General features: G+C 40.3%; 1 protein-coding gene across 3 annotated transcripts in view; it reads left to right on the forward strand.

Annotated features, from left to right (window-relative positions):
* FHDC1 (FH2 domain containing 1) overlaps positions 1–13,177 on the forward strand; it is a 44,007-nt gene that overhangs the window by 19,225 nt on the left and 11,605 nt on the right. For all 3 annotated transcript variants that reach the window (XM_001085372.4, XM_028848818.2, XM_028848817.2), the window contains exons 5-10: positions 5,635–5,720; positions 5,814–5,914; positions 7,871–7,941; positions 8,077–8,184; positions 9,936–10,006; positions 13,053–13,170. In XM_001085372.4, coding sequence (XP_001085372.3) covers positions 5,635–5,720; positions 5,814–5,914; positions 7,871–7,941; positions 8,077–8,184; positions 9,936–10,006; positions 13,053–13,170 — 555 coding nt within the window. The remainder of the gene's footprint in view (positions 1–5,634; positions 5,721–5,813; positions 5,915–7,870; positions 7,942–8,076; positions 8,185–9,935; positions 10,007–13,052; positions 13,171–13,177) is intronic.

Raw genomic sequence — 13,177 nt, forward strand, 5'->3', positions numbered from 1 at the left:
CTAAAGATGACCTTTGCATAGTATAAACCCAGGTTATTTTATAATCCATATACTTTTAAAAAATAAGATGAAAACAATCATTTTTGAATAAAGATGCTCTAAAATTTTGGAGAGGTAGGTAAACTGTTAATAAAATGTTGTCTATATAATTAACTCAAAGGCAGAAATTGTTGTGATAGTAATACATACTACCATTATATAAAGTTATTTATTTTGTTTGGACTGACTGAATTAACTGCATTGTTGAATGGTTAGGAGCTTGATAGAAAAAAAAAACCAGAAAAACAGTTGTATAAAACCTTCCAAAATTTTGATATTGTCCTTTATATCTAAGGAAAAAATTCGTTGAAAAATTTCAGTAAGAAATTACACAAATGCCTATGCTTATAAATACCTAAATAATATAGACTCTTACAAAGTTTTTTACTTTATAAGTAAAAGTAATGGATGACTTTTTTTTTTGAGACAGTCTTGCTCTGTCGCCCAGGCTAGAGTGCAGTGATCTCGGCTCACTGCAACCTCCACCTCCCGGATTCAAGCAATTCTCCTGCCTCAGCTTCTGAAGTAGCTGGGATTACAGGTGCATGCCACCACACCCCGCCTAACTTTTGTTAGAGATGGGATTTCACCATGTTGTTCAGGCTGGTCTTGAACTCTTGACCTCAAGTGATTCACCCACCATGGCGTCCCAAAGTGTTGGGATTACAGGCGTGAGCCACTGCACCTGGCCAACTTTTATAAGTAAAAAGTAAGGGTGACTTTTTAATATGTTATCCTTTTCACAGGCACTTCTGACTTCTCCCTCCCCTTTCCCACTCTTCTTCCCAGACATAATTTATGTAGCTTTACCTTAGTGTCATTAATAACAAGAGAGATATAATTGTATTTTTTGTTTTACATTGATTAGTGTCAAACTCACAATGCCAAATTTAGGATCTTAGTGAGTAACTAGAGATGTAGTTATATCTAGGTGTTCCTATTAACCTGGGCGCTCTCTCTCCCTCAAGTTGTCTCTTTGCACATTAAGTGTAATTAACCCAAGCCAAGATTAATTAGTGGCAGTTATTCATGTTAGTAGTAAAGTCTTGAAGTCTTAAAGGAAAGGTACATTAAATCATAACTTACCCTGGATTGTACATACTGAACAGTACTTAATCTTTTCTGTGAAGGAGAGGAGTTCCAAAATCTTTGTTAGGATAGATAGTTTTTAATTAATTTGAGTTTTAAAACGATGTACTTGCTCTTCAAACCTTATTCCTGCTTGGGCTGTTCTCAAGGCTTTCGGACCTCTCTGCGGGCCCACTCCTAACTGACCTCATCGTGTTGTTAAGTGAGGATCAGATTTGACAGTGCATGTGAAAGTGCTCTGAAAAGCTTTAAACTGCTAACTAAATCAAAGTTAGGCACGACGGAGGCTGGCAGCTCAGCTTCACGCAGCGGTGAGGTGGGAAACTGAATATAATTTTCTTAATATCTTCATTTCTCATTTAAAATTCAAAGGTGATTAGAAAATGCAAAGTGATTTTTCAAAGAAGCAAGTAAGCTGTCAAACCTCATATTTAAAAGAATTTTGTATCTTTGGGTTGTGTGGGGGATATAATTCAAAAGGAAGACTGTTGAGGGCAAGGTGATGAAAACCCACCCAGGCACTGCCTTGAATCACCGAGACTCTGTCACCCCCAGTTAGCTAACCCGGGAGATGGGGTCCTGCCGAAATCAAAGTATTGGCCTGGAACCCTGAAATGCCTTCCCAGCCACTGAGCCAGGCAGCAGCTGTTTCTCCCCGCAGCCTCCTGCTGCAGGGCCATCCTCAGTCTGAATATCTGGCACGCTTGGTCACACTTCGCCTCCTTGTTTACATTACTGACTCTGGGCTTCAGCTCACCACACCCTCCAAACTCAACTGGGAGTTTCCTTCAGCAGTAACACCCTGACAGTCCCCAGAGCTGGCCGGAGCCCCTTCCTAAATACTCCGGGGTATCTGTGCTGCGGGAGGGGGTCTGGGGAAAGCCGAAGCCGCGCCCTGACTGCTGCCCACTGTAAGGACAAACTGTTTTTGTGTCCCCTGGCACCACTCAGACCCAGGGCCAACCCTGGAGTCTTTGGGTCTCTGGATGGAGGTTGGAGGATGTGGAAGAGGCCAAGGAGGAGGCAGGGCCAAGTAAGAGAGGTTTAGGAATGTGGCAGAAATATGCTAATAAATTCGTAAGTGGACACGTAACCACGTGGCTCTCAGCCTACGTGTAACATTCTGTGCCCATTTTTAGCGCAATTAAGGACTGAACCTTTATTGAGTGCCCCCGTGTACCGGGCACTGACTGGACAGGGCAGAATGAAGTGAGATGAGATAATGTTTTGAAAGTGCTTAGCCTAGTGCCTGGCACATAAAAAATCAATCATAGCTATGATTCTTTTGTGTATTTTTCATTTAATCCTTGCGGCAATCTTATAAGACACTCCTGGTTTTACAAATGAGGAACTGAGGCTCACACAGGTTGGTTATACCTTGTCTGGTGTCACACGATTGCTGGGTGATACAGCAGTGGGGTGGACTTGAGCCCTGATTCCGCTGAGCCCAGCGTGGTTCTTTCTGCCGCACACCACTGCCTGCCTTGGAGGAAGGAAGGGCAAAGGTTGTCAAAACCCCGCCTCGCACTGCTGGCCTGCCAGCCTTTTCATCACCTCTGCTATCACAAAGTACTGGTGTGAATAAGTGTCACTTGAATAATACTGTAATCTTATCAGCATGCTGAAAGATATAAACGGAAACAGCCCTTTTCTCCTGCCTTCTCAGCTGACAAGCCAACCAAAGCCAAGGTTAATTTGTTGTTGAGAATTTCTCTGCCCTCTACCACAAATCTTTTATCTGGCACGTCTGTTCATCTTTCCTCTAATGTGCGGTTCACACTTGCAGAGGAAGAAGGTGGGCCCAGAAATGAAAGTCTGGGAGGGTGTTCTTGTCCAGCACAGAGTTCCCAAGCCAGGGAACCCCCCACTGCACCTGACCAGCCCTTCCTCTGTTGTGGGCTGGTGCTAGACATAGTAGAAACTTTCTGTTCTCCTGAAGCAACTTGAGTTGCCTCTGCTGGACATTTGTAGTATCTCTTTCCCACCTTCTTCGTTGACTCGGCTGCTGGGAGTGGAATGACAGGAAGCTCGTGGGTCTTCTGTTGGGTGGGTATGTTTGTGGGAAATCCTGCCATTTCAAGCCATGTGACTGGAATTAGATAGGATGAAGGAGGCGTGCCCTTTGGAGTGTGAGAGTCTCAAGGAGCCTGCTCTCACTGTTACGACAGCAACCAGGCACAACCAGGGCCATAATGAGTGTCTCTTGGCTCAGCCCACAAAATTATGCCTAACCATGTTTAATAAATGTTTTTTTGGTAATGAGAATGCATAATAATTATAGGGTCTGTTCACCTTTCTTTTTTACTTCCCTGCCACTGTGAAGATACAATAATCCCTCTTAAAGAACATAAATCTCATTTTGAAATTGAACAAAGAACTGTATACATGGCATTTAAATTAAATATGGTCTTTCCATCACCCTTCTCTTGAAGTCCATAAATTTTTTTTAGCTTTTTACATAAGTGAAGGAGAGTAATCATTGCTCAGTTACAGTTTAGCACATGTTTAATAGAAACATTTCCCAAGTTTACTTAGCATGACCTGTTCTTACACTTTAGACTGAAAACCATGCTGTGATTTTCAGAGGCTTCACACATGCTACATATATGGTCTTATTACAACCTCCCTCTGCCCCTGCCCATATATAGTGAATTGTTAAACTCTAGTTCTGAAGGGGTTAGAATTCACCGTATAGGTTTCTTAGCGCAGAAGCCAGGGACCGATTTGGGCTTAGCTAAACCAGAAGTGCCATGTGCCCTTAAATTTAATAAGGCTACAAATGGTCAATTCGCTTTGAGGCTCTACCAGTAAGGGAAATGCAATTATACAAATGGCTATTTTCTGTCCTAAATAAAGAAAATAGTCTTAAGAGTCAGAATTAATACTAGGGTGTGAACTCGAAGTGTTACATTTTATATTTTCAAATAATTGAGGTAGCTGTTTCAGTTTGTGGATCTTTGCAAATACTCCTTTCTTTATATTTTTGAACTGTCATTTCCTATTTTGCAGGGAACTTAAAATCATGTTATTAATCATAACCAAGGGGGGTGGAAGAGAATAAGCTTTATAAAGAATAATACGAAGTATTAGCTACTTACTGGCAACAGTTAGCTGCAAAGATAGGCTGTACAGTATTAAGGTACTACTTACCATAAAGAATTTTGTTGGATGACTCTCTATTAACAGTGGACTTAGAAGTAGTTTTGCCATGGGAATGGCCCAGTGTTCTGTGTGGGGAAGGCATGATTTATGATCTAATGTTGTTTGAAAACTTTCCTTTCGTCTCCACTCTCACCTACTTGCTATTTGGCTATATACCTATTGTCAGAACTCTTCTCTTTTTCCTGTATTACGGTTGAAGGAGTAATTGTTTGTGTGTTTAAAAACTTAGTTTAGTTTATTTTTTAAAGAGTAATCATGTTCATTGTAGATATCTTAGAAAATAAAAATGAGCAACAGAGGAAAATAGCAGACAACTGTAATCCTATCACCTAGTGTATGTGGGGCTTTTTGGGGGAGGAGTTTCCCTATGTTGCCCAGACTAGTCTTGAACTCCTGGCCTCAAGTGATCCTTCTGCCTTGGCCTCCCAAAGAGCTGAGATTACAGGCATGAGTCACTACCTGGAGATGTGGGGCTTTTTCATCTTTTTCCTGGGTATGTAGGTGTGTGTATGGGAGGGTTGGAGGTTAAGAGCTACCTCTTTAAAAAATTTATAGAAATGGCATCCTGTACATACTGTTTTATTGCCTGGTCTTTTCAGGCTGGAACCCTGCTTTTCCAGAAGCTGACCTCCTTTCCAGGCATGCACAGTACGACTCTTCTGCCAGGGTCCCTGGGGGCAGTCTTAACAATGATCTTCCCATTGTTTAGGCAATTTTCCTTTTTGTCTTCCTGCTGAAGAGCAGATATGTACTCACCTGAAGATACAGTAGTCTCTTCCTTTAAAGCTATTATATGTGAAGTGGGATTTGGCCACAGAAAGAAAATCTGTGTTAGATCTTACTCAGTCTAAGTATTTTATATACAAAATACTCAAAATAAGATTTTTTTTTCCGTTTATGACTTAAAGAACCATATTATAATGACTCTACAGTCTTTTATTTCTTCTCCCAATGATCTCATTTCCAGATTATTGCTTACAGAAAATTTTCATCCTTAGAACTGATTCCTTTTTAGTCCCTCCCTTTTGTAACCTTCCTGAGGATTCTGCTGGCTCCAGCTCTCCTGTTTATGCAAGACTATATATCTGTAGCTACATAAGTGACACTAACTCTTTGCTTTCAAATTTGTGAGTTTGTATTTTTCTTTTAAAAAAGCTAAATAGCAGATGGGAGGATTTCCTTTTTTGTCTTTTCTAAATTAATTTGAATTTAGCACTAAAATCCTATTTTTTTTAGAAGAATTCAAAGGTGAAATTTAAATAATGTTAAATTTTAATCTTAAAAATTAATCTTAAACTTTAATTTAAGTGATTTTATCTACCCCCCTTCCCATTTGTCTTTTAGGTAAAGAAGTTAAAAGCGTTTAGTGGCGACGTGTCCAAGCTGTCCCTGGCAGATTCCTTTCTGTGCGGCTTAATTCAGGTGCCAAAGTAAGGATACAGCCGCTGGGCGTTAGTCTTCGCACAGTCAGATTTTTAAACTAATGACATCAGATTCTACAGTTTTACTTTTTTATTTTTCAGCTATTCACTTCGGATTGAAGCCATGGTGCTAAAGAAGGAATTTCTACCTTCTTGCTCTTCTCTATATACAGATATCACAGTTTTAAGAACTGCTATAAAAGGTGAGTCAACATGTGATCCTTCACAGAATTTCTTTTTATTAATTTCGATAACATTTTTTTTAAAAAGCCAAATGAAATTGGACATGGAAAGTCCTGAATTTCTGGTATACCCTTAAAAGGGAAATGAGATGTTACTAGGGATGCACTTAAGGTTTATTTCCATTGACATTTTTCCCCTGTAATGAATGTTAATTTGCATATTACCCTCCCACGGAAGGGAGTTGCTTTCATCTCAGGCTTCAGAGTCAACCTTGCTGGTTACCACTTGCTCTTGTTCCTCTCCTGGATGAGCTTTCTCTGTGTATGTTGGTATGTGGTGTGGGCTACACACGTACACAAAGCCCAGGCCCCTGGCCCAGCTGCCTCTCTCCTCCCTGTCATGGCCTCCGTTGGTGGCTGGGACCCAGCCTTTCCAGAAGCAGACCTCCTTTCCTGGGGTCACCCGTGTGACTCTTCTGCCAGGGTTCCTGACGTTTCTGTTCTGTGGTGTCATCTCCCACTCCTCCACACTCCAACTTCTGCTGAGCTATTTAAATTTGAGAGGAGCAGATAGGCCATTTTCATTTATTGGACAACTCTTTACATTCTTGCCTGCCCAGCTTGGACAGCCTCTTCTCAGAGCTGCCCTGCCATCTCCTTCCATAGGGGTAGGAGCTTTGGTTTCTGGCATCTTGGCACTGAGAATCCCGGCGGAGTTGCAGCTGGTGTCTTCTCAGCTCCCGGCTGTATTCTCTGGCCCTTCCTGACACTCACACTTTTCAGCATGCGTCAGTGCCAGCCTGATTTCCTTTTGGTCATTTTCTGTATTTCTAGTTACTGTTGTAGAATTATTTATTCCTATTTGGTTTTTCGTTTACTTGCTCTGACCTATTTTGAGATAAAATTTTTCTCTTTGGTCCATCATATTTTCTTCATTTTAGAGAGGAGACTAAGAAGGAAAAAGATTTTTTAAAATTTCAGTGTAGAGGCCTTTTAACATTTTTTTTCCATACTAACACTATTGCAGCAACTTTGGAAGGTTTGTTCTGGAAGAATATGTTTTTATATTGAGCAATGCAAACTTGTGGGCATGGGAGAAACATTTCTTATCTGGTCACCCTTCAGAAACTGGCCTTCTTAGATAACACAACATAGGCAGTGATCCAACTGTAATTTTTTGAAAGTATTATCAGACTTAATGGAGAATATTAACTTAAAATGTCAGTGATGCTTTATTATTTATTGATAGTGTAATTTTAATAATCAAGTTTTCTTTTTACTTTTCTAAATGTATTAAAAATTTTTAATTTTGTTTCTTTGCATGGGTGTACAAAGGATTTGGTGTTAATAAAGAACTAGTTTACCAATCTATTACAATGATAAGTTTCTTTCTAAAGCTTTCAGCCAATCCAAATGAAATGTGTGGCTTTAAATAAAATGAAAAGATTCCCTGGATGCCTGGGCCCTCGCGGTTTGTGCTTTGCAAGTTATTTACATGTTACCCCAGCTTGTTTATTTTTTTATCTCTTCATAACTCATTGACTAAGCAAAACGTTGCTTGCTGTTTTCATATTCCATAAATGCAGTCTCAAAGAGACTGCATACTCAAAGAGTAGTGGATATACAAGGAAAAATTAAATAACTCCTGAGAGGGAAGTAACTCCTATATCATGGGATACTGCTTTGCATTAGGTTTTTGCATTTCTCACTAATTGAAAATTTTTATTATTGAACTATTTTGTGCTATTTAACTATCATACCTATTTGATTTCCAAGTAAACACTATGACATGGATTGCCGGTAGCAAATGATGTGTTAGGTATCCCATAGAATGTATTGCTTTGTTTGTTCAGTTTTATATACAGTTTAAGGTCACAGCTTGCTTCAGACACCCTTGAATTTGGATGTGGTAGCTCTCTTTTGTGCATCTGAAGCTGAAGGCTTCTCTAAGATGCTGTGATGTGTTCTTTTTGATAGAACTGATGTCATGTGAAGAGCTACATTCTATATTACACTTGGTGCTCCAGGCTGGGAATATCATGAATGCAGTAAGTAAAATCCAACGATTGTAATGTTATGTTTTCAAGCTTATTTGTCTATCTAAAGGTGTTTGTGTGTGTGTGTGTATATATATATATATAAAATATATACATAATTTTTTCTTTTTGATTTGTCTTCTTTAGGGAGGGTATGCCGGCAATGCAGTAGGATTTAAACTGTCTTCTTTGCTCAAATTGGCAGACACAAAAGCAAACAAACCTGGGATGAATCTCCTGCACTTTGTTGCACAGGTATGTGGAAATGATTAGGACTTAGAGAACGCGTATGAATACCCCTTGGAAGCAGTGAAATTTTTCCCAGGCATAAGATAGTGTCAAGCAGGGTTAGGAAAGGACATGGCAAGTTCCAAGACAGTTCTGTTTGCAGAAGCACCATTAGCAGATTCCTGAGTTGTACTGCACCCAGGGCTATAGGACGAAGGCAAGTGGGAGAGTGAAGCAGAGAGGCTGGTGAAGCCAGCTATGAAGGATTTAATTGTCAAAGGTGGGGAATTTGGATTTCATGCTTTAGCAGTGGGGAACCAACAGGAGTTTGTGCACAGTGTAATAGCTTGACTGGAGCTCTTTTGTTTTTGTTTTTAGGCAAATAAGGCACTATGGAGGCTGGGTTAGAGTAGAGAAAGAACTAGAAATAGGAATATACCTCTGCAGAAGTTGGCTGTAATTGTTTGGTGAGCGTTGAGGGAGGGTACTGGTCATAGGGACAGAGAATAGAGAGGATGGAGGATTGAAATATTCCTGATGTGGAATTGATTAGATTTGTGACCAGTTATGTGTGGAAAGATCACTTCTGTGTTTCTCTGTGAACCATGCATTTGAGCGCCATGCTGCTAGCACGGGGTTTGGGATCTGACTCTCGCCATTGCTTTTTTTTTTTTTTTTTGACTGGGTCTCTATAACACCAAAAGAGAGAGGTACAAAGTGGAAAATCAAAGACAGTTGTCTCTGTTTTGAAATGATCTCAACTAATCGAACTGATTTTCTTTTCCTCCATTGAATCACTCAGTTATTTTGACATCAGTGCCATAGTCGTAGCTTTAACCTGGGGAGGAAGCCATGGTGCTGTCTTGTTTTGAATGTGAGCTTCAGAACAGGACAAGACTGGGAGATTTTGACTGTCCTTTGCTAGCTGTACTTCCTCAGGCAAGTTACTTAAACCTGAAGACCCTCAATTTCTTCATCTAATGGTGAGAGTAGTGGTAACTTACCCCAAAACTAGGTAATTGAGAGTGCTGAAGGAGCTGACTCCATAAAGTGCTTATCTCAATGTTTGGCCTATGGTGAGCCCTCCATAAATAACCATACACACTATTATTACTATATTCTTCAGAAGAAAAAGGGCCATGTTTAACTTGGGACTTGATTGAAAGGTTAATTTTCAGGCATCAAAAGAAGAAAATGTGTTCCTTGCCCAGCATGGGTTATGGACAGTATTCGGGCAAAGCTCTCTTGAATCCAAGTGTCCAGGCCCTCTGGGTAATTTGGTCTCTGTCCGTGTGGGGAGACCTCCTGGGTCAGTCATTGCTTCCTTCCCACCTGCCTCCCTCTCACCTTCTGAACAGGTGAAGAATCCAAACATTGCCATGGCTCCTGTACCTTCTGATTAAACTCTGTTTGCAAACTGGTTTAACAGCTGAAGGTATCTCGTTCATTGAAAGGCATGCTCACAGGTCTGGGTGGTATTTAAGCAGGATATGTTGGATTCTTTCAGAAACAAGGGGCCCTGCTAAGCTGCAGCCAAATGCTCATTAATTGTATTTTGTGTCAAGATCAGTTGCTTTGGCAAGTTAAATGTATCTTGAGAGTAGGAGAGTTCTAGTGAATCTTACTAAGAGTATCAGAGTTCATGTCTCAGTGAAATGCTTTGAATGTGTCAAGTTTAAAAACAGCAGCAGTGATTCTAAGATTCCTTTAAGCCCTAAGAAAATTATTTCCTTCCAGCTTTATCAATATAGTGAGAGGAAATTCTGCTTTTGTTCCAGGAAGCCCAAAAGAAAGACACCATTCTTCTCAACTTTTCAGAAAAATTGGATCACGTTCAGAAGACCGCTAGGTGAGCAAGTGAATTGTGAGAATTCAAGATTCTTTACCTTTTTATGAAAACTGATAAATAGTTAAAACTTTTAGATTCCAGTTTGAACTCTAAAAGGTTTTGTTTCATTGAACTTTCAGACTGTCCTTCATTTGCTTGACACAGATGTGTGTGCACCTTTGGAATTTGGGGGTTCTGAAAAATCTTTATTTGTAAACTACAGAAACTATTTCAGTCTATTCTAATGAATATCATCAGTACTAAAACTATGGATTAAGAATTTCAGATCCCTCCACACCCAAGAGACAGAGCTTAAACAACACCGCCTATTTCCCTGGGAGTTGGTATATATCAATCAAACTTTCATGGCCACATTTCACTGTTTCCTTGTAGAATCTAACATGGTACATTTATTTTCCTTTGCATTAAAAGAGTTTGGAACCGTACCAAGAGCTGTGAAACAATTTTACTTTAAATTAGTCACTCACAGAGAGAGGCACATACAAAGTATCTGCCAAACATAAGGCTCTAATTACATCACTCTAATTTGCTTCTGATCCTAATATAGATATGTAACTCAATGTGGCTAGACTCTGTGTGTATATACTATTTTGACTTTTGTATATGTGTTTTTAAATTTATATTATATCCACGCATCCCATGGTAAATGTTCAATAACCAGCTGTTGGAGAAAAAAGTCCTGATTTGTAGCATTTGCTGATTTCCGTGTTGTAAATACTGTCACCATGGCTGATATCAAGCTGCTGACATATGTTATTGAATACAAATTAAGAAGAGACACCCGCAGTTGGTTCTCATGAGCGGGTTCAGCCACCGCTTCATATGTCAACCCAGTTCCTAGCATATACTTATTATTTGAGTGAGTGTATCCAGCTATGACATCTGTGAACCATATGCATATAAATAAATGAACCATAGTTCACAGCCCTGCCACTGGCCTGTACCTCAAAGTTACTGAGTCTGTGACCATCTAACCACAGATTACATATCTTTCCCAAAGTGGATTATCAGTTCAAAGGTGTAAACAGTTCAGAATTCATGTTTATAGATCTCTAGATTATTCTCCAAAAAGTAGACATCTTATAAGATAAGAACCTTTCTGGTTTTGAATTACCGAAAGAAATTTATGTGGGAACATTTTTACTCTAATTAGTATAAAAATGTTCCTAAGAGATATATAGGTAGAAATTAGCATTATATTTTTGAAATGGCATTTCTGGTCAGAGCTGGATTGGAGCTAGATATTGTCTTAGAAAAATCCCATTCAGCAAGCTTGTTTATTTGAAATGCAAGGTGAAATACACTTGTGAAGTACAAACAGGTCTCAGATACGTGCCGGTGACCAGTGAAGGTGGAAAACTTTGTTGCACAAAGAAAAATTTGAATTGCCAGTGGAAGCATGAATGCGTCCTAATTGATGAATTTCACATGCGTTTTAGGTTTCGCCTACTCAATTTTCTGGGTAACAGAACCGTCATTCACATTCTGCCTATCTTTTGTTTTTTTGAGACAGAGTCTCACTGTGTTACCCAGGCTGGAGTGCAGTGTTGCAATCTTGGCTCACTGCAATCTCCACCTCCCAGGTTCAAGTGATTCTCCTGCCTCAGCCTCCCAAGTAGCTGGGACTACAGGCAGCTGCCACCATGCCCAGCTAATTTTTTTGTATTTTTAGTAGAGACGGGGTTTCTCCATGTTGGCCAGGCTAGTCTTGAACTCCTGACCTTAGGTGATCTGCCCACCCCACCCTCCCAAAGTGCTGGGATTACAGGCCTGAGCTACCGTGCCAGGCCCACATTCTGCCTATCTTGATTTGATGTATATAACAAAAGCATTGCAATCGATCCAACCGTTAATTTGCAGAATTAGGGCTGGCTGTGGTGGCTCATGCCTGTGATCCCAGCACTTTGGAAGGCCAAGGCAGGAAGATTGCTTGAGACTGGTAGTTTGAGACCAGACTGGGCAACATAGTAAGACCCTGTCTCTACAAAAAATTTAAAAATTAGCTGGGTCCACATGGTGATGCACACCTGTGATCCCAATTACTTGAAAGCCTGTGGTGAGAGGATCACCTGAGCCCACAGGTCTCACTGGGCTCACTGCAGCCATGATCTTGCCACTGCACTTCAGCTTGGGCAACAGAGTGAGAATGTCTCTTTAAAAAAAAAAAAATAAAAGTCAGCTGGGCCTGCTGGCTCACACCTGTAATCCTAGCACTTTGGGAGGCCGAGGCGGGCAGATTACTTGAGCTCAGGAGTTTTAGACCAGCCTGGCCAACATGGTGAAACCCCATCTCTACTAAAAATATAAAAATTAAGCTGGGCATGATGGCACACACCTATAATCCCAGCTACTCTGGAGGCTGAGGCATGAGAACTGCTTGAACCCAGGAGGCAGAGGTTGCAGTAAGCCAAAATCAGGCCACTGCGATCCAACCTGAGTGACAAAGGAAGACTGTCTCAAAAAAAAAAAAAAAAAAAAGTTGCACATTTGTTAGCTATGTTTTAGTTCTCTGTAAAATATAAACAGCTTGCTATGGCCACCTGTGGTGAACAACATGGAATCTGCTGTTCTCTCACTGTTACCTTTAGTGTTAGAATTATCAACATATATTGCCTTGCTTCTTGTGGGTTAGAGTTTCATATTTGTGTTTAGTGGCCCATGGAAAGCATATGAATCCCAGAATCCTGCTGGCATTTAGTTTGTAATGCTTATTGCATAAAGGTGTTCAGAGCTAGTTCATGAAAAGGTATACAGGTCCCATGGTTTTGATGATCTCACCATCAAGAGCACAGTTACAGCCTGCTGTCTTTCAGCCAGTATATGTCTTTAGAAACAAATCACCTCTTAAAGCAGGAGGAAACGCAAAAGATCTACATACTACAGGGGTAGGTATTTAGATCATCATAATATCATAGATCATAAATATCATCACAGTAGCTCTCCCCTTCTGTTTCCAAGGTTGAACAACAGTTAGTCTTATTTCATATACCTACATGACACATGGCTTCCTTGTTCCAGCTGCCCACTCTCCCCTTTCTTCTTTTAGATTATCCCTGGAGAACACAGAGGCAGAACTGCACTTGTTGTTTGTCAGGACAAAATCACTAAAAGAAAACATCCAGCGGGATGGTGAACTTTGTCAGCAGATGGAAGATTTTCTTCAGGTTTGTA

The sequence above is a fragment of the Macaca mulatta genome, chromosome 5 (genome assembly GCF_049350105.2).
Source record: "Macaca mulatta isolate MMU2019108-1 chromosome 5, T2T-MMU8v2.0, whole genome shotgun sequence".
Taxonomy (NCBI): domain Eukaryota; kingdom Metazoa; phylum Chordata; class Mammalia; order Primates; family Cercopithecidae; genus Macaca; species Macaca mulatta.